Below are 25,955 nucleotides of genomic sequence, written 5' to 3' on the forward strand. Positions count from 1 at the left end.
AAGACCATGTGATAGCTCATCCTTATGTCCCCATACCCATAAACCTAAGGTAAACATATATCTGTCCTTGATGCTAAAAACACACTCACACTTGTGTTCACATTCTTTTACACACTCTTTTACAAATTAAATTACAACTTACAAGAATGTACAGAAGAGAAACATCAATAATGTCTTCCTACTTTCATCTCTTCCTACCCACCAGACGCTGGGCAAGGCCTTCTTCCTCCCAAAGACTGGTTCAGGTACAGAGGCGACCACACAGTACCAGCAGTTGGCCCAGGCCCTGGATGAGTTCATCAGGAAGATGTTTAACGAGTGGACGGGCACCGTGGAGAGGGACCTGGGGAAGAGACTGGAGATCCCTCTCATGTGCCGCAGTCAGGAGAAACAGGGGATGCTCGACATCAACTTTGACAAGTAAGTTGTTGCAAAGACTTACTTTTTTTTCCTTCTTCAATTATCTGCGGATATTTTTGTGGTGTCAATAATGTATTAATGGTATACACAGTATTTTTTATGTAGTACCTAAAAGTACGTGGTAGTAGAAAGGTCCAAATTGCACACTTACATGAAGATGACATAAAGAAAGTAAGAAGAGTACAAAAGGGAACTTGCTACACACTTTTTGAAGAATGAAAGACCAGGAGCCCAAAACTTTCTGAATAAGGGGAATTAGTGGCAGAGAACACCAGGCCAAACATTGAGTTACCAGGATTGGCCAAAAACTGGATGAATAACAAGACAGTAGTTTCTATATTTGTCACAATCAATTTCCCATTGATTATTTACGTGACCAAAAGATAATCTTACATCTTGATATTTCATCAAACACGAGAGCTTTCAACCAATCCTTCTGGTCTTCCTCAATAGAATGACCCAGTGAGACTTGTCACGTGTCTTCTCTGAAGTGTGCCATCAACACTGGGTCAAAGGTATCTGGTAAACTACTGCTAAAGGAGTTTCTCTCTCTTGTTAGGTCCCTGCTGAAGCTGTTTAATGAGATCCACCATTGGGAGCAGCTGATGTTTGAGATCCCCCACTACGCACATGAAGTCTACATGAAGAAGGAAGATCTACGGGGACTGAGGGAACATGTACTACTGGTCGTCAGAGACTATAACAGGTAATAACAGGGCAGCATAGACTTAGATATGTCCACTACGTTTAGTGGGAAAATAGGAAGCAGTGGTCAGTATGCTGCATGTATCATACAATGTAAGTTTGTAGCTTGCTCAACCCATTCTAGAATACCATGCGGGAGTCTTGTTGAAAAATGAATGGTTTTTCTATTAAGTACAAAAGTATCAAACTTCAAAGCAAGTGGCTTGCTGAAAAAGCATTTCTGAATGAGTATAAGTAAAAAGTTGCTTACTCACTGTATTGGCTCTTGGCTTGCTTAGTACATTTGTATCTTAGTACCTTTAAGCTAGCACGTGCACTTTAGTACCTTATCATCATCTACTGGCTAAAAGTGCTTGTTTATGCTACTAGATTGCAATGTTTTCATGATTCATACGTTCTTTTAATGTCCAGAATCATCGCTGCCCTGTCGACTGAGGAGAGAGGGTTGTTCCGGGAGAGAATCCGGTTCCTGGACAAGAAGATCCACCCTGGCCTGACCAAGCTGACCTGGGCCTCCAAGGGCATCTCTGACTTCTTTGTCCAGGAATGTCGCACACATGCTGGCAAGGTCAGATCATCTTATTGTGACCTTGACTTCTGTCAGCGCTGTCATTTCTGTAGCTTTGCTTGCAAACAACTGATTAAACGTTAAAACATTAATTAAATTTCTGCTTGATACTCTATTTTGTTTAAAATTTTTACTTAATACTCTACATGTGTATTTTGTTAGTGTTTGGAATACTTGTAGATTTCATGGTATTACTTTTTTGTTATTCATACAGATACAGTCTTATTCGCACATCATACAAGTCTAAATCATTGGTCCGATACAAAGTTATTAGGCTGTATTTTATGCAACACTTAATTGTGTTGAAAAAAATTAGATTTTTTTGCTAATTCAGAATCCTTCCAATTGTACCTCCAGGTCCAGTCCATTGTAGATGACTACAAGGCAGCCAACCTGACCATCTCCAGGAACTGTGTGCGCATCAGCGAGATGCTGCAAGTGTTTTGATATTTTACCCTGATAAGAGCTGGAAAGATAAAATTAAGACTTTTTGCTAACTAGAAATCCTCCCGATCACACCACCAGGTCCAGTCCATTGTAGATGACTACAAGGCCGCCAACCTGACCATCTCCAGGAACTGTGTGCGCATCAGCGAGATGCTGCTGGTGAAGATCGACGGGAAGCGGGTGTACGAGGACCTGGCCTTTGAGGACGACCAGGTGCGGCACCGCGGGAACCAGCAGCAGCGGCTGCAGACCATCCACGACGAGATCGTACAGATCATGAGGAAGACTTACGAGGTGTTCAGGACTGACGGTGCAGAGGTAAGTTTTTTTATGTTTACCGAATGAGAACATCTTGTTTTTGCTCTGTTTCCTCTGCTTCTTCTTCTCCAAACCAATGAGGTCAATGGCCTGAACCAGACGTCTGTCACCATGGTAACTAGTATTGGGTTACATCATGTTGCAATTTTATAGCAGGAGTGATTTAGACTACTGTACCATATATATTATGAATGTGTTTGAGTATACCAGTGGACTAGACCGCTATTTTTGTATCATCATCTGTACTGTGCAGCCAACATGCGTGGGCAACATGCTAAACAGAAACAGGCGTCCTATAAACCTTATTGTGTGGGAAGGACCTTGTTAAAATCTTCCTTCCCTCCACAGGTCCAGAACCACTGGTACCGGTACACAGAGAAGATGGACCGTATGGTGGAGGAGGCCTTCCGTCTGAACGTGAAGTGGTCGCTACAGGAACTCTCACGCGCCATCAACGGAGACGGAAAAACCACGCCCAACCCGCTCTTCAGGGTCAAGGTCGTTCTGGAGGGAGACAAGGTCAATCTCTATTTCTTTATTATGTTTACCTTTGCAGAAGGAAAACACATTGCTTTTGCTCAGTTTCTTCTTCCGTTACAAACTCATAAGGTCTATGACCTGGACCAGACGGCTGTCACCATGATAACTGGTGTTGTAGCAGACACTGTGGTGTTGAATTACATGATGTAGCAAGGGACCGGTTATGTGTTTGAGAAAGAATAAAGAGGCCAGTACTTTGTAAGGCTAGTTCCATCTGTTGTACATGTAAAACATAATATTATATTATAATAGACATTTTGATGGCCTATTGGTTTAGAGATCACGGGTTTGATTCTTGGCTAGGGGGATGAGTTTTCAATAGCATGCAAAGGACACAGTGGATTAACAACCCTTGGCCTGTACAACACATTAAAAAGGTTATCACGAAACCTTTACCGTTTCATTTTCAAAGTTTGGTAGTAAGTAAGATAATGAGTGAGATCTTCCTCTACCATCATTCAAGAATCCTAATATGTCATGGACACAATGGAACAATTAACTTGTATTTACATGCCAAGGTGTAAACACTATTTAACTTCTGCTTCAATCAATGTGATGTTCTGTATCTGTCTGCATGTTTGCATGCTAATGCCTGTTGCATGTTGTACTGTTTCTGTTTGCCTCCATACCAGACCTCTCGCTATCGGAAACTGTATGTAAGTCACACCATTGCCACAATACAAGTCAATAATCGCACTATATGGAATGAAATAAAGTGATAATAATTGCCTGTTAACTAAAGGTATACTTGACACAATTTTACTGTAACTGTAACCAATTTACCAGAACTGCTTATATTGAAAAATGATGAAATATTAAAAAAAAATTGCTGACACTTTCCTCAAAGGTAAAACTAGAAGTCTCAGACATATTTGGAATAGGAGCCAAGGACACCATTTTAAAAATCTGTGAATTTAATCTTGTTTGCTTGCCATTTTCTCTAGGTTGAGTTCTCGCCAACTCTGAAGAAGCTTGCGAGCATCGTGAACAACGTGAGCACCCAGCTGTCCCAGTCTGTGTCCATCATCAAGCGGTTACCAGACGTGCTGACCAGGAGGAGGTCACAGAAAGATGTAAGTCCTGTCATTCCTCAAGGACTGTAAGTAATGGACAGGAACAGTAAAAGTCAGCCAGTGAAAGAGCATTTTAAGCAGAAAACAGACAACAAAGAAGGATCCTATGGGTTGTATGGGTTGTATGTGAAACATAAAATCAGTTTGAAAGAATTAACAACATGAAAATGAATGCTTTGTACATTAAAGTAATGTTGAAAACTTAAGATCCACAGACATTATACATTGAACACTACAGAAACCTAAAAATGCTACCTTTTTAAGTAGTACATGTAGTAGTACATTCTCATAATGTATGGTATTGATAGTATGATTAGTGTAATGAACAACGTTTTCTGTATCACAACAGCCCATATATCAGATCATTGAAAGAGATGATGACACCAAGAAGATCCAGGGCAGCATCAGTTCTGGCATGCAGGCAAACGCACAACACCTGCAGCAGTACCTACAGACATGGGACGGGTGAGTGTTGTTTTTTGTCTTTGCCAAGTTGTACATTTAGTTTTGTAAGTTCAGCCCAGATTGGAAAGCTAAGTAAATTACTGCCACTTTCAAATTGGTGACTGAAGGTATTGAAGAAAGTGTTTGGTATAGCTAAAAGTGTGTCTGCTTGTTGTTGTTTTTTTCAAACAACTTTTCTACCAAGTTGTCAACAGGCTCTAAGAATGATTTGGGTTAAGAGAAATAACTGACAAATCATAATTTTTATGAATGCATCTGATCATTATTTCGTCTGTTCCCATGTAGGTACCGTGAGATCTGGGAGATCAACAAGGATGCCTTCATCAGGAGATACCAGCGACTCAACCCACCTGTCTCATCATTCGACGCTGACATTGCCAGGTAATCACGTACCTTACACAGATCTATAGAAACATTTTACACCTCATAATATGAGGGAAAAGATAATCTATGCAAAGTCTCCAGAGAATTGCTAATTTAAAAATAATCCACCAAAGGAATGGTTACTAGAAGCACTATGATTATGGTTCCTGCCCTTGGTGCTGAACTGCTTTCCACCCACAGTCTCTTTACCAGTGATCACCAAATATTAACTGTTCAGCCTCCCTCCCCAAACAGTCATGAGTTAGAGGTTTGAGAGTATTGTGATAGGGGCTTTGGGTGTCCTGTATTCCAACAGTCTCCTTTAAAGGGGGTACAGGGCTCAAAATAATGGGTGTATAATTAATATGCACTTTTGTGCAGGCGCCCAAAAATTTATTTTCACTGAGAAATTAGTGTTTTGCTAGAATTTTTTACTGTGCACTTTTTTTGGGTACCTAGCTGATATTTGTTTTTAGTACAAGATTACCATTCAAATCTCCTTGTATATATATATATATATATGCCAATCTTTATAAACTATCATCTTTGCCCTCTTCAGGTACACAGAAGTTGCCAACAACGTACAAAAGGAGGAGACAGTTCTGAACATCCAGTTTGTCCTGCTGGACTGCTCGCCGCTCAAGTTCTCCCTGCTCAACCACTGCAACGAGTGGCAGAACAAGTTCACCACGCTGCTCAGCGAGATGGCACGCGCCACCCTGAACGAGCTGCACACATACCTAAAGGAAAATGGAGAGAAGTAAGAAAAGACCTTCATCTTTTGATAGTGATAAACACTTGCAGTGTACCAGCCAAGGGTTGTTGATGCCTTTAATGGCAAAAATAATGTGCCCTGATCTAATAGTGTCAAAATAAGCCAGCCAAAATCACATGTACCTCAAGGAAAACGGAGAAAAGTATACCCCAAAAATTACTTGAGTCAAGTTAGGCATCTAGATAAACAATGCTCATAGTGATACTGAAGAAGAGTGGTGGATGTCACTCAAAATGTCTGGAATTTAAAATCTATAATGTACCCAGTAGCAGAGCTTGAATTTTCTACCATTACATGATACATGATGTGTGTTTTGTTCCAGAGTAAGCAAGCACCCGCAGACCCTGGATGAGCTTGGGGACGGGCTACAGCTGCTGGAGCACCTGCAGGGCGAGGTCCCCAACATCGAGGCACGCTTCCCACCCCTCCACGACCAGTTCGCCATCCTGGAGAAATACGACGTGCCTATTGATGACGAGGTGAGTGGGACCATTCCATTAGAAGTGCAGGGGGGGCATCTGACGGTGTTTAAATCATTATTTACCTTCATGCTTTATCATATTCTGTGCACATGAAATGCTACGTAACATGAGTTCAACAATGTGGATCTGTACACAGAAATAAATAATGGAAAACTAAAAACTGAATAACTTGCAATTGATGCGGTGTGATGATGATATAAAAAAGATATATTTGGCAGTCAAATTTTTTTTTAACAAGGTCGATTTGAAGACTTGGTTGGAACTGTATATGAAATGATTTTTTTTTTCAACCTCGGTGTTTTTACCAGCTGCTTTATCGTAAATATAATGTACATTTTGAGTCTGCCTTCTGTTAGCATAGAAGTCAACACTGTCATAATTTCCATTTTATTGTTGATTAGCATTAAGAGCAGTCCTGTCCTTGATGCTGTGCACTATTCATAAATAAAATAGACAGTCCTATCCTTGGTGCTGAATACTATTAATACATGTAAATACAATAAACAGCGCCCTATCCTTGGAGCTAAACGCTCTGACTCCATACATATCTGCAAAACAATCCGGTCCTTGGTGCTGAACACTATCCATACATCCAAAACAGGTCTGTTTTTGTGCTGAACACAATCAATACATTTTTAAACACTTGAACTTGAACAATTTTCCCCCTCACAGACCCGTCAGAAGCTGGAGGACCTGAGCAATGCCTGGGTGTCCTTCCAGCAGTGCCTGATTGACAGCGACGCCATGCTGAAACGCCACAAGGACAAGTTCAAGTCTGGGCTCATCGCCTCCTCAGAAGAGTTCAAGAAGCAAGTGGCTAACTTGGTGGACGAGTTCTCAACCAAGGGACCATTCAGCAGTCAGGTATGGCTAACGTATTCAGTGGTAGAAATAATTTTTTTTAATGTTCTGCAATATTGCAGAATGTCACAATATTGTTCTGCGTTTGGCTGTTTGAAAGAATGAAGGAATATGACAAAATTATGAAAGGCAGCTTAAAATTGTAAGAATCAATACTACATGTAACAGTTGATACTTGCATATTTCAGGCTGGTTGTGACCCAGCCCTGGAGCAGATCTCTGCCATCAGACAGAGTCTCAACATGCTGAAGCTTCAGGAGAACAACCTTAGAAGGGGGCTGGGCATCTTTAAGATAGAACAGCCACCCTCTAAGGAGATCGCTGGGCTGGATAAGGTAAGCTTTGAAAGTTAGGAAAACTGTGATACTGCAGTTTTACAATCTCTGTGTAGAGAGACTCTTTTTTACACAACCAACTGTTTTCTTCACAGCCGATGTTTCGGTGACCGCCTGTCACCTTCCTCAGGGCAATTCTGACTGGTTCACATTGCACTGCAGCACAGGTGTCACTGCTATAGATGCATTCCTGTGCTGCAGTGTAATGTGAACCAGTCAGAATTGCCATGAGAAAAGTGACTTACCAACCTGATGAAACCATTCACGGGCCTTTGTCTCTATTCTTCCCATCATGGTAGGATCTGGACTTCCTAGAGCAAGTGTGGGAGCTGACTAAGGAATGGGAGGGCAACTGGGACCAGTGGAAGGTGGGCAAGTTTAACGAGCTGGTCACCACGGACATGGAGATGACCGCAGGCAACCTGTTCAAGAAGCTGAACAGACTCAGCAGAGAACTCAAGGTAAAGATTTCTTCAGTGTTTTTCTAACAGTCTTTTTTTTTTTGGTATTGGCTCCACTTTGTGCAAGTCAGTTCTTTGCAAAGTGTTTTGGTCAGCTATATAACTTTTAGCCTCTTGTGTGTGATTACTGCATTTTAAATTGGATAGAAAAACAGGAAATCTGAGGGAAGATAGACTGAGTATAATATACAGTCATGTAGATATAGCTTTTAAGTGGGTATTTGATTTAGTACTTTAAATATCATGGCCTTGGTTAATCAATGATACACAAAAATTGTGTTCTCTAACACTCAGCAGAAAATTTATTTTTGCTTGCATATCATGTATGGTGTAATCATTATATTTTGTATGATCTGGCAATCACAGTAAATTATTTCTGAGCTGATACAGATATATGATAGTCTTTTGTCAAGCCTTTCCCACATTCTAACAAGCATCTCTTTTTCGCTTCTTGTCCTACAGGAGAAGAACTGGGAGATTATAGACACGTCCAAGGCGAGGGTGGACCAGTTCCGCCGCACCATGCCGCTCATCCAGGACCTGAGGAACGACGCCATGCGCGACCGCCACTGGGCGCAGATCAAGACGGAAGTCCAGAAACCGTTCGACCACCTCGGAGAGGACTTCACCCTGGGGAAGATCATCGAGCTGGGGCTGGACCAGTTCAGTGAACAGATCAGTGAGATCTCGGCGGCTGCCAGTAAGGAACTGTCCATCGAGCAGGCATTGGCAGAAATCTCCTCCTTATGGGAGGACACAAACCTGGAGATCGGACCGTACAAGGATCGCGGACACTTCAGGCTCAAGTCAGTTATAAAACTATTCAGTTTCTAGACCATTCCGTTCTTTTCTTAAAAAAATAAAATCTTTAATAGAAATTCATGAGACTGAATTAGAATATAGACAGAAGAATATGTAGTCTATGTGACCATTTTGAATGACAATCTTAATATACAGTTCCCTCTCACATTTACTTGTTGACTACTATTTTTTGATAACCTTGAAAAAAGAGTTGCAAAGTCAGTTTTACTTACCAAAGTTTGTCTCGTGCCAATTATTAAGTTCTTAAAAGAATATGACAAAATGCAACATTTTTCAAACAAAATGTAAGAAATATTTGACTGTTTATTTTCATCAAGGGTACTGACTTTTCCTTTATGCCCAAAAGGCTTCATCAACATTAATTTCTGTGATCATTTGTTCTAATGAGAAAATTACAAACTGCAAATTTTTTTCTAACAAAATATAGCAAACATTTGAGTGTGTTATTTCCACAGGGGTACAGATGAGGTGTTCCAGCAGCTGGAGGATAACCAGGTGACCCTGTCCACCATGAAAGCATCTCGTTACATCAAACCCTTCGAGGCTCAGGTGGACAAGTGGGAGAGGACCCTGTCTCACATCCTGGAAGTCATTGAGATGATCCTCACTGTACAGAGGCAGTGGATGTACCTAGAGGTGTGTTAATATTCTTTTCTTGTTATCTTGTGTTGCTATATATAAACCATAATGATTTGATAAGCATCTGTTTGTTTATAACAGTGTTTGGGGTGAACAGTATATGGTCTAATGGTTTACAAGGAGTTTAATGGTGACTGGAGTCCAAATCCCTCCTGCTATAAAATTGCAACATGATGTAACCCATCACTAGGTACCATGGTGACAGACGTCTGGTTCAGGTCATTGACCTTATTTGTTTGGAGAAGAAGAGAAAGAAGAAACAGAGCAGAAACAATACGTTTTCCTTTGGTTGACATAAAAATTGCAAATTTGTCTTGTCAGAACATCTTCCTGGGTGAGGACATCAGAAAGCAGCTCCCGCGGGAGTCGGCAGAGTTTGATGACGTCAACGCCAACTGGAAGGTCATCATGACCAGGATGAACAAGGATCCGAATGCACAGAGGGGAACACATCACGAGGGTAAGGCATCTGTAGTAATGCATTTGTAACCTACCTGTCCTTGGTGCTGAAAACTATCCATGCATACATCACAGACCTGCTCTTGGTGCTAACTACTCTCTATACACATAGAGCAGTCCTGTCCTTAGTGATAAATTGATACATATGCAATAGACCTGTCTTTTGTGCCAAACACTAGCCACAAACACATACGTATGTACATTCATTTGATCAGAGCAGACCTATCCTTGGTGCTGAAAACTACCCATAAATACAGAATGGACCTGTTGTTAGTATTGAACACTATCCATACACACAGAACAGTCCTGTCTTTGGTAGTGAATACTGCAGAACATACATACAGAACAGTCCTTTCCTTGTTGCTGAGCTCTATCCATGAATACAATTAACAGTCCTATCCTTTGCTGAACACTATCCATGAATACAATAAACAGCCCTGTCCTTGGTGCTGACCACTATTCATCAATACAATAAATATTCTTATCCTTGATGCTGAACACTCTCCATACATAAATGCAAAACAATCCTGTCATAGGTGCTGAACACAATCCAAACATACAGAACAACCCTGTCCTAGGTGCTGAACACTACCCAACAGACGTGTCTCTGTTACTGTAGTTTTGCACAGCACTATTGATAAATGGGCACCTTATAACATGGACTCAGAAGTCCTTATGATATGTTGATCCGTACTTTGATTAATCATTTTTTTTCTATTCTTTATTATCATATCAACATTGCAGACATACACATTAAATTATTATAATGTTGCCTGAATGACATTGATATTTTTAAAATCATTATATTAAGATAAACACATAACCTTACATTGCGTTACATATATACATGAATATATACTAAAGTACATACTTCTGATATGAACTGGACTGTCAAGTACATCCTAGCAAGACATAACAAGTATGACTCTGATTATACAGTCTGATCGTAGAGTCTGATGGACTGATGTAGGAAAGAGTTCTGAAGTCTTTTTGTTCTGGCTGGGGGGATGGAGATGGTGTTTTTGTTTCTAAGAGAACATCCAGTAGCCAAAAATCATTTTGTTGTTGTTGCTCCCAGGCATCCTGGAGAAGCTGAATGACATGAACACCAAGCTGGAAGAGATCCAGAAGTCCCTGGACATGTACCTGGAGACCAAGCGCCAGATCTTCCCCAGGTTCTACTTCATCTCTAATGACGACCTGCTGGAGATACTCGGACAGTCACGCAACCCTGAAGCTGTAAGTTAATTCTGAGAAAAACTGCTCTGTCATGATTTCATTCGATTTGATTTATTGCAACAAATAGTATACAGAGAATACTCATTTTCACTTGAGTTTAGTGGGGAAAGTTGTGTAAAGTGCAGGGCACAAGATTAGTGGCATGTCAGGACTCAAACCAGAGACCTCTTGGTTCCGAGTAAAGCAAGCTGCTGTTGCACCACAGGACCCCATAGTTATTTGTCACCTGCATCTGTTAGCTGCTTCTAGTAAGACTGGTTGATCTAAATGAAAGAAAAATCATGACACTAAAATCCTCTTAAAAGATCCTTTTGTCAGCTAGATTCATTTTCAGCGAGAACATTCAACACAACAGTCATTTATTTGGATGTATTTATTAGCATTGGCAGTTGATGTGCTTGGTTAACATCTAGAAATACTAGACTAAGTGTGGTTTTAAACCTGATTTAATTTGTGATATTGTCCCAGTGCCCAAATTGCTGCAGTCAAATTAGTAATTTTGTCATCTTGCAATTTATCACATAGCTAAGATTGACCCAACTTTTGAAACTCTTCCCTCCAGGTCCAGCCTCATCTGAAGAAGTGCTTCGACAACATCAAGTCTCTGAAGACCCACAAGATCGGGGTGGGAAACAAGACCGAGGCGCAGGGCATGTCCTCCACGGATGGCGAGTATGTGGAGTTTGGACACCCTGTGCTGCTGGAGGGGCCTGTGGAGGTACAGTTTGTTTGGAAAAAAAATGAACATTTCAAAAAAATAAACTGTTGTCTTTCAAAATGCAGGCATACACCTTTATGTTACATGTTACGCAGCATAAAGGTTGAGCCTTAAACAGCATCACCATTGTTAAAGTATGCTAGTACAGTATAGTGGTAGGGGAAAAGATCACAATATGAAGTCTTACATATACCGAAATACGGTAGAAGAACTTTATTGCATGACAGTGCACATGGTACAATGTATGGCAAGGTGCAAAGAAAAAGGAAAGGAATTAAACTATTAAGACCAAATGTAGAATACAATCTAATATATCCTAATTACTCAAACAACAAGGGCTAGCACAAGTCTTTGATAAAGTGTTACAATTGAGTGGGGCTAAACACGAGTATCGTTATTTTTCCCTGCCACCCAAAAATACAGAACACGAATTACATGACATATATTTACAGCAATCATCAAAACTGTAGTAAGTGTAAACCTTTCTTTCCTGCCCTGTCCAGGCATGGCTGTGTGATGTGGAGAGGACCATGAGATGGACCCTGAAGGATCTACTGAAGCAGTGCAGGACAGCTCTCAAGAAACAAGTCAGCAAGAGGGACAAGTGGGTCAAGGACTGGGCTGGACAGGTACTGGACACATCCATGGCATTGTTAGCTTTCTGTAAATTATTACATATCATTCTAGACTTGCAATAGACCTGTTTACCTTTCAGGGATTGCAAGAACTGATTACGTCATGGGGGACATTTCGAATAAAATGCCATTCTAGTCTCGGAAGTTGAACGCGGCTTTTACTTGCAAGCAGTGTCCCCCCTGTCAGATCACTGTGATGGTCTGCATTCTGCTCTTAGATACCAGAATCGGCTATCTGGTGAGATTAGGTGGAAGAAAACGGGACAGCCATCCTTCTGTGAAGTATCGATAAGTTTTAGACTCATTGTACCGACACAGGTCAGGAACTTTCAGAAATCAGAGTTACACACATCAGTAAATCTGCCAGAGGGGACAATACAAGCAAAAGCTGGGTCTAGAATGATGTTCTATTCAAAATATCCCCCACATGTGACGTAAGCAGTTCAATGCAATCAGTATAAGGTAAACTGGTCTATTAGAATATCAGCCTTGCTTCCATATTATTGCATGCATTAGATGTGAGGCTTTGCTGTAACATCACCAAATGTTTTTTTCCCCAGATGTTGATCACCTCCAGTCAGATGCAGTGGACAGCAGACGTCACCAAGGCCCTGGCTCAGACCAAGGAACGAGGTGACAAGAAGGCCCTCAAGAGCCTGAAAAAGAAACAGGTTAGTCTGGCAATAAAACAATTTTCTTAAACACTGTCATACCTAAACATTCCTCGACCAGTAAAACAGTCTTAGGTCTTGAAAAAAAGTAATGTATCTTAAGTTTCTAAAATGGCGATTGCAGATGAATGTCAATTGCCATTGCTTTGAATAGTGAAAATTTGAACTAGATTATTCTGTTAAGATGCTTTTGCAAAGTGCTTTGCAGCTAATCTCTTGTATCTTATCTCTTGATTGTTGTTGTTCCTTCTGTAGATCTCCATGCTGAACAAGTTCTCCGAGGCTATCCGTGGCAACCTGACCAAGATCCAACGTCTGAAGATCGTTGCCTTGGTAACCATTGAGGTCCACGCCCGTGACGTGATTGAGAAGCTCATCAAGTCTGGTGTCAGTGACGTCACAGCTTTCGAGTGGCTCATGCAGCTCCGCGTCTACTGGGACAAGGTAGTGTGGCGGCCATATTGTTGACATTGAGAGTTCAAATTTGACCTTCAAAGTATTACCAGAGATAAGAAATGTTCTCAGGGGTAAATGATATACCTGGATCACATCTTTTGCAGGATCTAGGCTTATTTGTCCTTGAATTTAACTTTCAGCATTCAATTATTCCGTAACCATGCAGTAATTTCTTCTCTCATTGATCTCAATAATTTGGAAATTTTTGCAGGATATCGATGACTGTGTAGTACGACAGACAAACACCCAGTTCCAGTATGGGTATGAGTACCTGGGGAACTCTGGCAGGCTGGTCATCACTCCACTCACTGACAGGTAGGGGTTTTGAAATACTAGAATGTCTTTGTCCAGTATCTATTTCATTTGTTTTACATCATTTAGACAATCCCAGAATTTTGTCTTCCAATGTGCCAACTTGTACTTCTGAAGTTCATTTCCAAAATCAGTTTTGGACAGGAATCAACTTCATGCTTGGATTTTCCTTGTTAGTCAAAACATTCATCAAATAGTGACTCTTTTGAGGGTAGCAAACACATACCTCCAAATTTTCGACATCCACTGAATGCCTTGATCACGGAGCGGCCTAGTATCACGAGAACATGAGAACACAAGACTAAGTCAAGACTTGTGTAACTCTTCTGACCTCCTCTGCCTCCTTGCGAAGCAAGAGATAAGTAGGAAATTTTCCTGAATTCCTTTTGAATTTTGGACTGATTCCATACTTGTTTTCCCAGATGCTACATGACCCTGACCACAGCCCTGCACCTCCATCGGGGAGGCAGTCCTAAGGGCCCGGCCGGGACAGGCAAGACAGAGACTGTGAAGGACCTGGGCAAGGCCCTGGGAGACTATGTCATCGTGGTGAACTGTTCCGAGGGTCTGGACTACAAGTCTATGGGCAGGATGTTCTCAGGACTCGCACAGGTGGGTAGTGTCTGAAATAATGCAGGACCATCACTCCAATGCATTTTCAATAGATTAAAAACAATAAATTCGGCACATTCGCACAACACTAGACTGGTACAAAAAGGAGCATTCCAGCAAATCTAAACCTAGAACCAATGCCATGACTCGGGCTTTCGTGGATTAAAACAGGTGCATTGAAACATACAATACTTTGCCTACTCACATTTCATCCTCAAACCCATGTGAATGTTTAAAGAAAAAATCTGGAATTGGACGAAAACACATAAAAATAAACACGCTCTGAACTTTGTGATAGTTTTATTTTTTCATGTTGAATTCCATGTTTTTCTCCAGACCGGTGCCTGGGGCTGTTTTGATGAGTTTAACCGCATCAACATCGAGGTGTTGTCAGTGGTAGCCCAGCAGATCCTGTCCATCCTGTCAGCACTGGCGGCCGGATCACAGAGGTTCGTGTTTGAGGGGCGGGAGATCAACCTGATCTGGTCCTGTGGGATCTTCATCACCATGAACCCTGGTGAGTAACGGTTTTGGAATGAGCCATCCTTCTTGCCTAACAGATTTCCACATTTGACCTCAAGGACAAATTGTGTTTTAATCATAATTGGATGCTTACAATCAAGTTGCTTTGAAGAAATTGAACTGAATACTGAGACTTGCTTGAACAATGTTGAATAATAGTACTGACAATTTCTGTTCCTCAATCTGTTTTTTCTCCTTCTGTCTTTTTTTCTCCTGTAAGTCAAAATGACACATTTATCAATCAATCATAGAGCTCTGACAATTATTAGTTTGGAAAGAATTTTAAGTCATGATCATCTTCCTTGAACTAAAAGTTGCCCATTTCCATTGATTTTATCCATGTGCCTGTAAACTTATGTCAATATTAATTAAAATCTAAAATGTGTTCCCAGGCTATGCTGCATGAATTGAGCTGCCAGACCTGTGATAGTGTTTTGTACAGTGGTTAATATTACTGTATAACCCTAAGAGTTTTGAGGGTAACAATGTTGACTACTGGTGCTGTTCCCAGGCTATGCTGGGCGTACTGAGCTACCAGACAACCTGAAGTCCATGTTCCGGCCCATCTCCATGGTGGTTCCTGACTCAGGCTACATCGCTGAGATCACTCTGTTTGGAGAGGGCTTCAGCAACACCAGGGTAAGTCTGGACAAAATGTGATGCACTTAGTTTTGTAGATAGACACTCACAGAACAATGTAGCATACATGTTTTGGTACCGTAACAGAAAGTGAAAAACTCTTGCTTTGAAGTCACCAAGTCACTACTTTGAAGCCACTTTTGCTTGAAACTCACTGCAAATTTAAAGTAAAAACATGTCAGTTTGGCTTGTTTCTGTGCATCATTTTGTGTGTGTTTTTCAAGTGATGGATTTACTTGCACTGTTTCTCCACACTTAGACCAATTTGGCAGCCATTATGTACAGTATTTGCCATTATAACTGGGCAAAACTCTCACTATTATAAACCTCTGACATGCATTTTTTCCCTCCCCAGGTCCTTGCTAAGAAGGTGCAGACTCTGTACTCCCTGGCTGTGCAGCAGTTGTCCAAGCAGGACCATTACGACTTCGGTCTGCGAGCACTGGTGTCTGTGCTGAGGTATGCTGGCAGGAAGAAGCGAGCAAACCCAAACATGCCGGACGAGGAGGTAAGAAAGTTGTTTATTGGATTCATTGTAACAGTAACAGTTAATGACACACTGGTAACTATGGCATCCCAGCTAGCCAGTGGCTGTTAGAAAGCGCTAGCACTCCTGACAAGAAAAAATGATAACATTCATGTATGAGGAGACTAGGTCTGTGCGTGGAAGGTTTTCAGCACCAAGGACAGGTGTGTTAACATGTGTGTGGTTGGTGTTCAACACCAAGGACAGGTGTGTTAACCTGTGTGTGGATGGTGTACAGCACTAAGGACAGGTATGTTTGCCTGTGTGTGGATGGTGTTAAGCACCAAGGTTAGGTGTATTTGCCTGTGTGTGGATGGTGTTCAGCACAAAGGACAGGTGTGTTTGCCTGTGTTTGGAAGGTGGTCAGCACCAAGGACAGGTGTGTTTACCTGTGTGTGGATGGTGTTCAGCATCTTTTCTATGTATGGATGGTGCACTGTCATGAATGTATGATATGAATTTTTGTATTTCCTCTTTGTTGAAAATCAAATGCAGGTATTGATCATCTCCATGAGGGACATGAACTTGGCCAAGCTGACCTCCATTGACCTTCCCCTCTTCAACTCCATCGTGTCTGACTTGTTCCCTGGTGTGGACCCTCCCGCCATCGACTATGGCAAGGTACAGACCTGTTTGAACCTAGTTACTCCGTGAAGGAGGTCAGGACCTCCGGACGGAGTGTTGTAATCGGCTGATTTTTCATGTTCGCAGTCAAAACACTGGGTTCTCTTTGTGTAATCGGCACGCAATTTTATACGCCGTCTGCGGGCATGCCCGTGTTGATGCACGAATGTGTATTTTTGCCGTTGCTGCTTTCGCGGTCAATGTAATATCGCAGACGCACCCCTACAATTACGAGGCGAATTGGAATGGTCCAGAAAAACGCGTTGTTTGGAATAGCAGTGGGGTTCAAAAAAGTTCATGCAGATACGGGGTGGTTTTTATAAGTGGTTCCAGATGTTTTTGCCCATGGTTAAGAGATGCCAAGTTTTTTGGAAGATGTTCGCAGCCAAAACGCATTCTTCCGTACGTCGCATTTCTGTGTAATTTCGCATGTGGTGTTGCATTATGTCCGGGATGATGCACGTCTTTTTATTTTTACCGTAGCTGTTTTGATATTGGAGTAAATGCTTATTTTCGAAACATCCCCATTTCTTTGAAATGGTTTCGTCCGTTTATGCAACTGTTACTGCGCTAATGACGACCAGTCGCGCCGTCCTGATACACCGCGAATGTGCGAGTGTTCCCTGTAGACAGTCCCGGGAGTCATTTTTTTGCACATTCCAGGAGCCAAACCAAAATACGTTCATGAACCGAGTCCAAAAAACCGAAACGTGAAAATCGGATGATCGGACCTGATGTACATTTCTCTTTCTATAGATTGTACACACAATACACACATCTTTAGATAATCTGGCCATGGCAGGTTAAAAAAAAGTAACCCTGAATCATACTAGATTAGCGTAAATGCATGTTAATGCGTTCAAAACAAGAAAAAATTGTTTCCGGGTATTAATCTCTTGAATCACGGCGCTGAATATTGACGCAAAAATATTTCGGGCATCGCGCGCCCTTCCCGCGTCACGTGTAGGCATCTCGCATCTCTGATTGGTTGTTGCGTCTTAAGATGACTGAGCCGACGCGCGTTTAAACAATTTTTCTTTGTTCGATTTATCACACTTCACAGAGAATTGTCGCCAATGGCTACTTCTTTTTGTTGCAATATATAATACTTCACGGAGAATTGTCGCCTATGGCTTCTTGTTTAGTTTTATTATTGCTACAGTCTGTTATTTGTTGTTCAACAAGGGTTCACATATCACGGTGCAACGGCCATGTGGGTAGAGTAAGTTGTGAGTTGGTAAGTTGTGAGTTTGATCCCCGATAAGTTGTGAGTTCGAGCCCTGGCTGAGTCATACCAAAGACTTTTAAAAATTAGAAATATGGTACATACTGCTTCCTCTACATAGCATTTAGTATTTGGGAAAGAGTATGGGAGTTAAACACACACAATTACCAGTGGAATAGCCTACTGCTGTAGTGATTGCACAACTGTGTGGCCCAAGGGAAATGGAGACAGGCACCAACCTATGCACCAGAGGTGCACGAAAGAACTTTCACTTTAAGAACTTTCACTTTAAGTAACTCACATATCACAAAAGTGGACTGACTACAACTTCATGCACTTATTGTCTTGTAATTTTTCTTTTCAGTTCAAACAAGCCATAGACGCTGAGCTGAAGGCTGCTGGCCTACAGAACATCTTCTTCACCACCCAGAAGATCATTCAGCTGTTCGAGACCAAGAACTCTCGTCACTCCACCATGATCGTGGGGAAGACGGGCAGCGGGAAGACGGTGACGTGGCGCATGCTGCAGGCAACCATGGCGAGGATGAAGAAACAAGGCGACACTACGTTCTCTTGTGAAAATGTCAAGGTTAGTGTGTTTTAGCACGTCGGCAGAACGTACCGCACCTGTAACCTGTAATGTATTGTGCATAGCACTTTGGCAGAATGTCTCATGTAAGGTCGTATTTGCGCATATAAGATTAACATCCCGTCTGTAGTTTCCAATTGTCATGTTGGGAAAGATGTCCTCTGCAACAGGCAAAATTCTGATGCAACGTTGACCAAACTTCCAAACCGTGACAAATCAGAGTTTTGCACAGCCGCCTTATGTTTTGCCAACCTGCTGGGTGTTTTAGGGAACAGACTGTTCAGTCTTTGTAGGCTGTAAATCAAAATTGTCCCTTTCATTGCCATATATATGTAAAATACACATTCAATTGAAACTTGATATCACAAGACTTATGTTTTCCTTGTTCCTGTAGGACTATCCCATCAACCCCAAGGCCCTGTCCCTGGGTGAGCTGTACGGAGAGTTTGACCTCAACACCAACGAGTGGACAGACGGAGTTCTGTCCAGTGTCATGAGACTGACCTGTGCAGGTAAGTCCTTTCCTTGGTGCTGAAATCTAGGATGTAACATTCCTTTTTCTTTTCTAATTCATATTCATTATGTTTACCTTTGCAGAAGGAAAACATTTTGTTTTTGCCCTGTTTTTTCTTCCTCTTCTTCTTCTGCTTCTCCAAACAGATAAAGGTCAATGACCTGAACCAAATGTCTGTCACCATGGTACCTAGTGTTGGGTTATTGCAATTTTATAGCAGGAGGGATTTAGACCCCTGTCTGACCAATATATATGAATGTGTTTGAGTGAGAATTAACAGAGCAGACCATATGTGGAGGTAAACATTATGCATTTGCTTTGCAAATGTTATCTTTCTAGTGTAATGTATGATTTGTGTGTGCCAGATGAGAAGCCAGACCAGAAGTGGATACTGTTTGACGGTCCGGTGGACACCCTGTGGATTGAGAGCATGAACTCAGTCATGGACGACAACAAGATTCTCACCCTTATCAACGGAGAGAGGATCGGCATGCCTGATCAAGTAGGTTATCAAATATTGTTTTACATTTCACTTTCATTTATTTATGAAGAAGCATTGATCATGAGCTGAGATGCAATTTCAACCAAATTTCCACTCTCACAACTTATCCTGATGACTGTCAGTGATCAAACCAAAGCATAGTTGCAATCATTTTTGTGGAAAGCTTTTCAATGCAACTATACCAGCACAGAAAAGGTACCAATACAACAAATGTCACATATATAATGTAGGAGAAAGAAGTATGATCACATATTGCTGCTACTCCGTTGTAATGATATGATGAACAGTTAATCTATCCCAGATGCTCTTTTGCATAACCCTTTTAACTGTTCCCCATGTAGGTTTTCCAGTTGTTTGATACAACTTATTTTTGTGTCTGTATCTGCATAGCCAGTACAACTGCCTTTTGGCATAACATACCAGCTCAAAGGTGGTATTTGTCATGCACAGATGCTGTTTTGTGTGATCCCTCTAATTGCCCCCCTCCCCCGCAGGTGTCCCTGTTGTTTGAGGTGGAGGACCTGGCGGTGGCCTCACCTGCCACTGTTAGCAGGTGTGGCATGGTGTACAACGACTACAACGACCTCAGGTGGAAACCCTATGTTGACTCCTGGCTGGACAAGCGGACACAAAAGGTAATGTCCAAACCAAGAAGAATTGCGTGGAGGATGAAAATTTCATTTGTACTTTTGCACTCATTGCAGCTATGTCTCAAGCAATTTGTCACCAGCCACATAGTCTGTAGAAAGAAAAATTTTAAGTAATATTCATGAAAGTTATCATTGGCGCAAATAAAAGTAAAGCATATTTGTCTATTATACATGAAACATATCCTCTAGAAGAGTTTGTGTTGGTAATAGTAGATGTTATCAATATTTTAAAAGTGGGATCACAAAGTTATAAATGAGTGTGTAAAACTAATCCTGCTATGTTGTTATTTTCAGCAATCTGTGGAGCACCTTCAGCGGCTGTTTGACAAGTATGTGAACCAGGTGCTGGAGTTCCGCAGAACCCAGTGTAAGGAGCTGGTGGTCTCGTCTGAGCTGAACGTGGTGGCATCTCTGTGCAGACTCCTGGATTCACTGGCTACCGAAGAGAATGGGGTAGGTATTTTGACTAGATTTATGTTTTTTGTGTGTATCTTCCCAATTTTGTCAATAGTTATTGAAGACTTTGATGTATTTTCCTCAGTACAGGACGGGATTGATTCAGTGATTTTCATACTTATTATTAATGATAATTTATGAAAAGTAAATTTCAACTTAAAACCCTAGTACAAAATGTACAAAATGTAGATTGATACAAAGCCTTATAAAATATTGCCCCTAGATGTGTATCTGTGAGAGTGAGTGAGTGAGTGAGTGAGTGAGTGATTGAGTGAGTGAGTGAGTGAGTGAGTGAGTGAGTGAGTGAGTGAGTGAGTGAGTGAGCAAGTGAGGAAGTACATTTTTTTTTCAAGTTTTGTGCAACAAGGCATATGGTATGTGCCAACCTTTTTATGTTTTGCAAAAAAGAATGCTAAGAATTGAACCCCAAAGTCTAACATTTTGGGTTTTGAAAATAACCAGTGAGTGAAGAAAAACGTATTTCCTGTTACCCGTTAGGTGAACCCCAACGACAGCGATAACTATGGGCGTATGATCGAGCTGTGGTTCATGTTCTGTAAAAAGCAAGTGCTAAGAATTTAGTCTCAATGTTTAACAGTTGGGTTAAAAAATAAGCAATGAGTGAAGAAAAACGTATTTCCCGTTGCCCCGTTAGGTGAACCCCCACGACAGTGATAACTACGGGCGTATGATCGAGCTGTGGTTCATGTTCTGTCTCATCTGGTCCGTGGGAGCCACCGTGGACGAGGACGGCAGGAAGAAGATGGACAACTACATCCGGGAGCTGGAGGGGTCCTTCCCAAACAAGGACACCATCTATGAGTACTACGTGGACCCCAAGAACAAGGTGTACAGCCACTTTGAGGACAAACTGCCTCGAGACTGGAGATACAACCCAACGTATGTACAGAATATAACATCATCATATTAATGATAACAGGAGCTTGATAGGATAGCTGGCAAGACAACTTGAAAAGGATGTTGTCTTTCTTATAGACTTTCATATAAGCTTAAAGAGGAATTCAAAATCAACTACAGTATATGGTTAATATGTATATCATTATTAATATAGACAGTCTTGTAGCATTTCATCACAGTATACCTCTCTGTTGTTGAACAAATCTATATAAGGTGGACATGATAAACTCACCAAGGATTTCAGCCATTTAATTTTTTTAACAGAAATTTGTTGAGTAAAGTGTCTATCCACACAATTTTCTTGCACCATATCTCAAGGTTTGTCTTATATCATGTACTGAATGTGTAACTGACATCTATTTCCTCACAGTACTCCATTCTACAAGATCATGGTACCGACAGTTGACACAGTCAGATATAACTTCCTGGCCTCGGTCCTGCTGGAGAAGGGGAACCCTGTCCTGCTGACCGGACCAGTCGGTACAGGGAAAACCTCCGTGGCACAGAACGCTCTGCTTCAACTGGACTCCAAGAAGTACAACATCCTCACTGTCAATTTGTCTGCTCAGGTCAGGCTCTAGACTTTTTTTCAAAGCATACATAATGAAAGAAAATTCAGATCAATTCTTGAACATGATAGTTAGTAAAGGATGCACAATATTGTGCATAAAAGAATTATTAATAGATACCAAAATGATTTACTAGTAGTTTGCTTCTTCATGATATTGGAGAGGACTTACCAAACCCTTCGTCCTCACTCAAAATCACTAACACACATGACTCTAGACCTTTTGCACTTCAGCAGTAAAGATTCCATAACCTTCTTTGATGCTGTAGGGCTGTGGGCTGCTGTCAACTGTGTCCTCTCCTTCCACTACCGTTTACCTCCCCAACCAAAGTGTGGGTGGAGTGAGGAAAGCCAAGTGCCTTTCCCAAGGACACAGCACCTACCCAGGAATCAAATCAGTGTCTGTTCGCCTAACTGTAGTGTTTTCTTTCCAGACTTCATCCAACAATGTCCAGGACATCATAGAGAGCCGAGTAGAGAAGAGGACCAAGGGTGTGTACGTTCCCATCGGTGGGAAGAAACTCATCACCTTCATGGACGACTTCAACATGCCGGCTAAGGACCTGTTTGGCTCCCAGCCTCCTCTGGAGCTCATCCGTCAGTGGATCGACTACAGCTTCTGGTACGACAGGGAAAAACAGACGGTCAAATATGTGAAGGTAAGTTTTCTTCATGTTCATGTGGACTCTATCTGCACACTTGTATACAACACGGACTCCGTTCAGAAGCAGTTACAAGTGCCCTTTAATATTACACACCAAAATCCTAAGTAAAGAAACAGTAACTGTTACAAATGCCCTGTAGCATTGTAGAAATGTTCACAGATATTTGATCCCAAAATAGACTGTAAGTCAAGAATTAGGCATTGTATCAGCAGTAGTTTTGGACTACAGTTTGTATATCTCTAGTATAAAGCACAGGTTTGTCAGAGAGAAAACTACTTTCACTGATGTTACTGTTTGAGCCTGTTTTAGGATTGTGTTACAGTTGTTAACTTGTATAAATGCCTGCTGCTCTTCCACACTTCCACAGGACATGTTGTTGATGGCATCCATGGGTCCCCCTGGAGGAGGCAGGACCAACATCTCCGGCAGACTTCAGAGCAGGTTCAACATGATCAACATGACCTTCCCAAGTGTAGGTTTCCCTTTATACAGTCTAAAAGAACCCCAATGGCAGTTATTGAATTTAGAATTTCTGATAGTACCAAAATTTGAAATGCAATATGTCAAGTAGTACCTTTTTTGGTCAAGTAGTTCCTTTTTTGGTCAAGTAGTACCTTTTTTGGTCAAGTAGTACTTTTTTTTGGTCAAGCAGTGCCTTTTTTGGTCAAGTACATGTAGTACCTGTTTTGGTCAAGTAGTACTTTTTTTGGCCAAGTAGTACCTTTTTTGGTAAAGTAGTACTTTTTTTGGCCAAGTAGTACCTTTTTTGGTAAAGTAGTACCTTTTTATGTCAAGTAGACTAAGTACCTTTTTTGGTAATCATAAAAAACTTTTCAGCATTAATATGTCATCTATTCATCTCACCAGCTTTACATTGAAACTCTTCCATATTTTAGCCTATTTTAGTCATTGACTGTCAATCCTTCAGTTGCTATTGCTTACCAGACTGTATGGAAAAAAAAAATTTTTGCGAAAGTTAACCACTGTTCCTCTCCAATCGTGTCCGTGCAGGAGTCCCAACAGAAGCGAATCTTCGGAACGATGATCAACCAGAAGCTCCAGGACTTTGAAGAAGATGTGAAGCCGATCGGTGATGTCATCACCCAGGCCACGCTGGAGGTGTACGAGTCTGTGGTGGAGAAGTTCCTCCCCACTCCAGCCAAGATCCACTATCTCTTCAACCTGAGAGACATCTCCAAGGTATATCAAGAACCAAAGAGCTATCTAATACATAGTGTGAATAGAGGGCCAAAATGGGTCATGTTATCAGACATGGTAGTGGTTCTGTAACCATTTAAGAAAAGAGACTGAGTGATACAATCCTGTTTGTTGCTGAAAATTCTTTCTTCCTGGCTGACAGCATTACCCTGTCCTTGGTACTGACTGTGTTTCCCTGTCCCTGGTACTGACTGTGTTTCCCAGTCCTTGGTGCTGACCATGTTTCCCTGTCCTTGGTGCTGGCTGTCTTTCCCTGTCCTTGGTGCTGACTGCCTTTCCCTTCCTTAATGCAAGTAGCATTTTATATATAATTAATGCATAATCTAAAGCATGCTTTTTCAAAAATTTCCAGGTGTTCCAAGGGTTGTTGCGAGCCCACCGTGACTTCCACGACACGAAGCAGGCCATGACGCGGCTCTGGATCCACGAGTGTTTCCGCGTCTTCTCGGACCGTCTGATTGACGCTGACGACATGCAGACCTATGTGGAGCTGCTGAGTGAGAAGCTGGGCTCTCTCTTCGATGTGACCTACCACTCCATCTGTCCCAACAAACAGCCGCCCATATTTGGTAAGGTTCTATCATGACCCTTATCAGTTAGGCTCCATCTAAAGACCATATTTGGTCATTCTCTTTCCATATTTGGTCAAAGTACTTTTTGATAGCCTAAGTGCCTGTTGGTGACACTCTGAGGCCATATTACCCTACCGGTATTTAGTAAGGAAAGTTTGATGACCAAATTTGGTAGTCACTTTTCAAGTTTTCGTAGCCATAAGTAAGTCAACTTTTTAGTTTTTCAATTTGTCATTTTTAGGAAAGGAAAATGAGAAATCAAATTGATTACTTAAAGAAAGACGATAGAGAACAATCTAAGGAATCTAAGCAGAACTGCTTTCATACAAATGATTTAGAATGTTTTCTCTTTATCAAAAATGTATTTTTTTTAGCCCTATATGCAATGGAAGAAGCTAGTAATGATCTTTTGCTGTACTTCTTCAGGTGACTTCCTGAATGACAAGGGTGTGTATGAAGACCTGACGGACATCAAAGCCCTGAAGAGGTTCATGGAGGATCAGCTGGAGGATTACAACAACACCCCAGGCTGGATCGCCATGGACCTGGTGCTCTTTAGGGACGCCATGGAACATGGTAAAGATTTGTATTAAGTTGTCCTAGGAATTTTTCTTTCTTCTCGTAAAAAATGTGGATGATAAATTTGTTAATCATCTCAACAGGAAGCTCAGTTACAGTGCAATAAGTCTTGCTTTCTTTTAGTCTGAGATTAGATTGTCAATTGAAAGCTCTAAACCTTGTAAATACTGTTAGTTTTCCAGATTTTATCCACAACATTAAACAATGTGAACAGGTAATTTTTAAGATATTCAGGGGAAAGATTATTGTTCTAGCTTCCCTGTTTTCCAAACACACAATTCTGTGGAAAAATATTGCCACTTGAGAACATAAATTGTTACCATTATAACACAATCTGTTAGATTCTGAAACACTTTGTTATGTCCGGCAGTTTCCCGTATTGTACGAGTGATCAGACAGCCCCGAGGTAACATGTTCTTGGTTGGTATCGGAGGCAGCGGCAGACAGAGCCTGGGTCGCCTGGCTGCCTACATCTGCGAGTACCAGGTCTTCCAGATCGAGGTGACCAGGCACTACAGAAAGACGGAGTTCAGAGATGGTGAGATCAGTTGTCACTTTTGTTGTTTTGCAGTAAACATTGGTGCTGTTGTTTGTCTACATTAAGGAAGGGCCGGAAGTATTTGTCAGTAATTTGAAGTATTTATCAGTTTATATGGTTTTAACCATATGTACACGAATACAACCTTAAAACATCCCAACCTTCTGTAGTTTCCGAGTAATATGTCACTATAAGATATATGCAATTGGCAAAATTCTGATGCAACGTTGACCAAACATCCAACAAAAACTGAAAAATTGGGGTTTTTCACAGG

General features: G+C 41.4%; 1 protein-coding gene across 1 annotated transcript in view; it reads left to right on the top strand.

Moving 5' to 3' along the window:
• LOC109485062 (dynein heavy chain 2, axonemal-like) overlaps window positions 1–25,955 on the top strand; it is a 48,123-nt gene that overhangs the window by 5,041 nt on the left and 17,127 nt on the right. Inside the window, exons 9-49 of the mRNA XM_019788490.1 lie at window positions 206–420; window positions 980–1,126; window positions 1,537–1,693; window positions 2,051–2,122; window positions 2,291–2,458; window positions 2,807–2,977; window positions 3,943–4,071; window positions 4,421–4,536; window positions 4,822–4,917; window positions 5,459–5,659; window positions 5,997–6,153; window positions 6,829–7,020; window positions 7,206–7,352; window positions 7,652–7,813; window positions 8,276–8,619; window positions 9,091–9,271; window positions 9,596–9,734; window positions 10,812–10,972; window positions 11,535–11,690; window positions 12,194–12,319; window positions 12,886–12,996; window positions 13,252–13,440; window positions 13,664–13,767; window positions 14,187–14,376; window positions 14,713–14,893; window positions 15,410–15,537; window positions 15,893–16,045; window positions 16,559–16,684; window positions 18,277–18,501; window positions 18,896–19,013; window positions 19,381–19,517; window positions 20,012–20,152; window positions 20,462–20,620; window positions 21,279–21,523; window positions 21,912–22,110; window positions 22,544–22,768; window positions 23,142–23,246; window positions 23,786–23,974; window positions 24,345–24,561; window positions 24,991–25,140; window positions 25,514–25,681. Coding sequence (XP_019644049.1) covers window positions 206–420; window positions 980–1,126; window positions 1,537–1,693; window positions 2,051–2,122; window positions 2,291–2,458; window positions 2,807–2,977; window positions 3,943–4,071; window positions 4,421–4,536; window positions 4,822–4,917; window positions 5,459–5,659; window positions 5,997–6,153; window positions 6,829–7,020; window positions 7,206–7,352; window positions 7,652–7,813; window positions 8,276–8,619; window positions 9,091–9,271; window positions 9,596–9,734; window positions 10,812–10,972; window positions 11,535–11,690; window positions 12,194–12,319; window positions 12,886–12,996; window positions 13,252–13,440; window positions 13,664–13,767; window positions 14,187–14,376; window positions 14,713–14,893; window positions 15,410–15,537; window positions 15,893–16,045; window positions 16,559–16,684; window positions 18,277–18,501; window positions 18,896–19,013; window positions 19,381–19,517; window positions 20,012–20,152; window positions 20,462–20,620; window positions 21,279–21,523; window positions 21,912–22,110; window positions 22,544–22,768; window positions 23,142–23,246; window positions 23,786–23,974; window positions 24,345–24,561; window positions 24,991–25,140; window positions 25,514–25,681 — 6,697 coding nt within the window. The remainder of the gene's footprint in view (window positions 1–205; window positions 421–979; window positions 1,127–1,536; window positions 1,694–2,050; window positions 2,123–2,290; window positions 2,459–2,806; window positions 2,978–3,942; window positions 4,072–4,420; window positions 4,537–4,821; window positions 4,918–5,458; window positions 5,660–5,996; window positions 6,154–6,828; window positions 7,021–7,205; window positions 7,353–7,651; window positions 7,814–8,275; window positions 8,620–9,090; window positions 9,272–9,595; window positions 9,735–10,811; window positions 10,973–11,534; window positions 11,691–12,193; window positions 12,320–12,885; window positions 12,997–13,251; window positions 13,441–13,663; window positions 13,768–14,186; window positions 14,377–14,712; window positions 14,894–15,409; window positions 15,538–15,892; window positions 16,046–16,558; window positions 16,685–18,276; window positions 18,502–18,895; window positions 19,014–19,380; window positions 19,518–20,011; window positions 20,153–20,461; window positions 20,621–21,278; window positions 21,524–21,911; window positions 22,111–22,543; window positions 22,769–23,141; window positions 23,247–23,785; window positions 23,975–24,344; window positions 24,562–24,990; window positions 25,141–25,513; window positions 25,682–25,955) is intronic.

Source organism: Branchiostoma belcheri, unplaced genomic scaffold, assembly GCF_001625305.1.
Source record: "Branchiostoma belcheri isolate BF01 breed outbred unplaced genomic scaffold, Haploidv18h27 scaffold72, whole genome shotgun sequence".
NCBI lineage: Eukaryota > Metazoa > Chordata > Leptocardii > Amphioxiformes > Branchiostomatidae > Branchiostoma > Branchiostoma belcheri.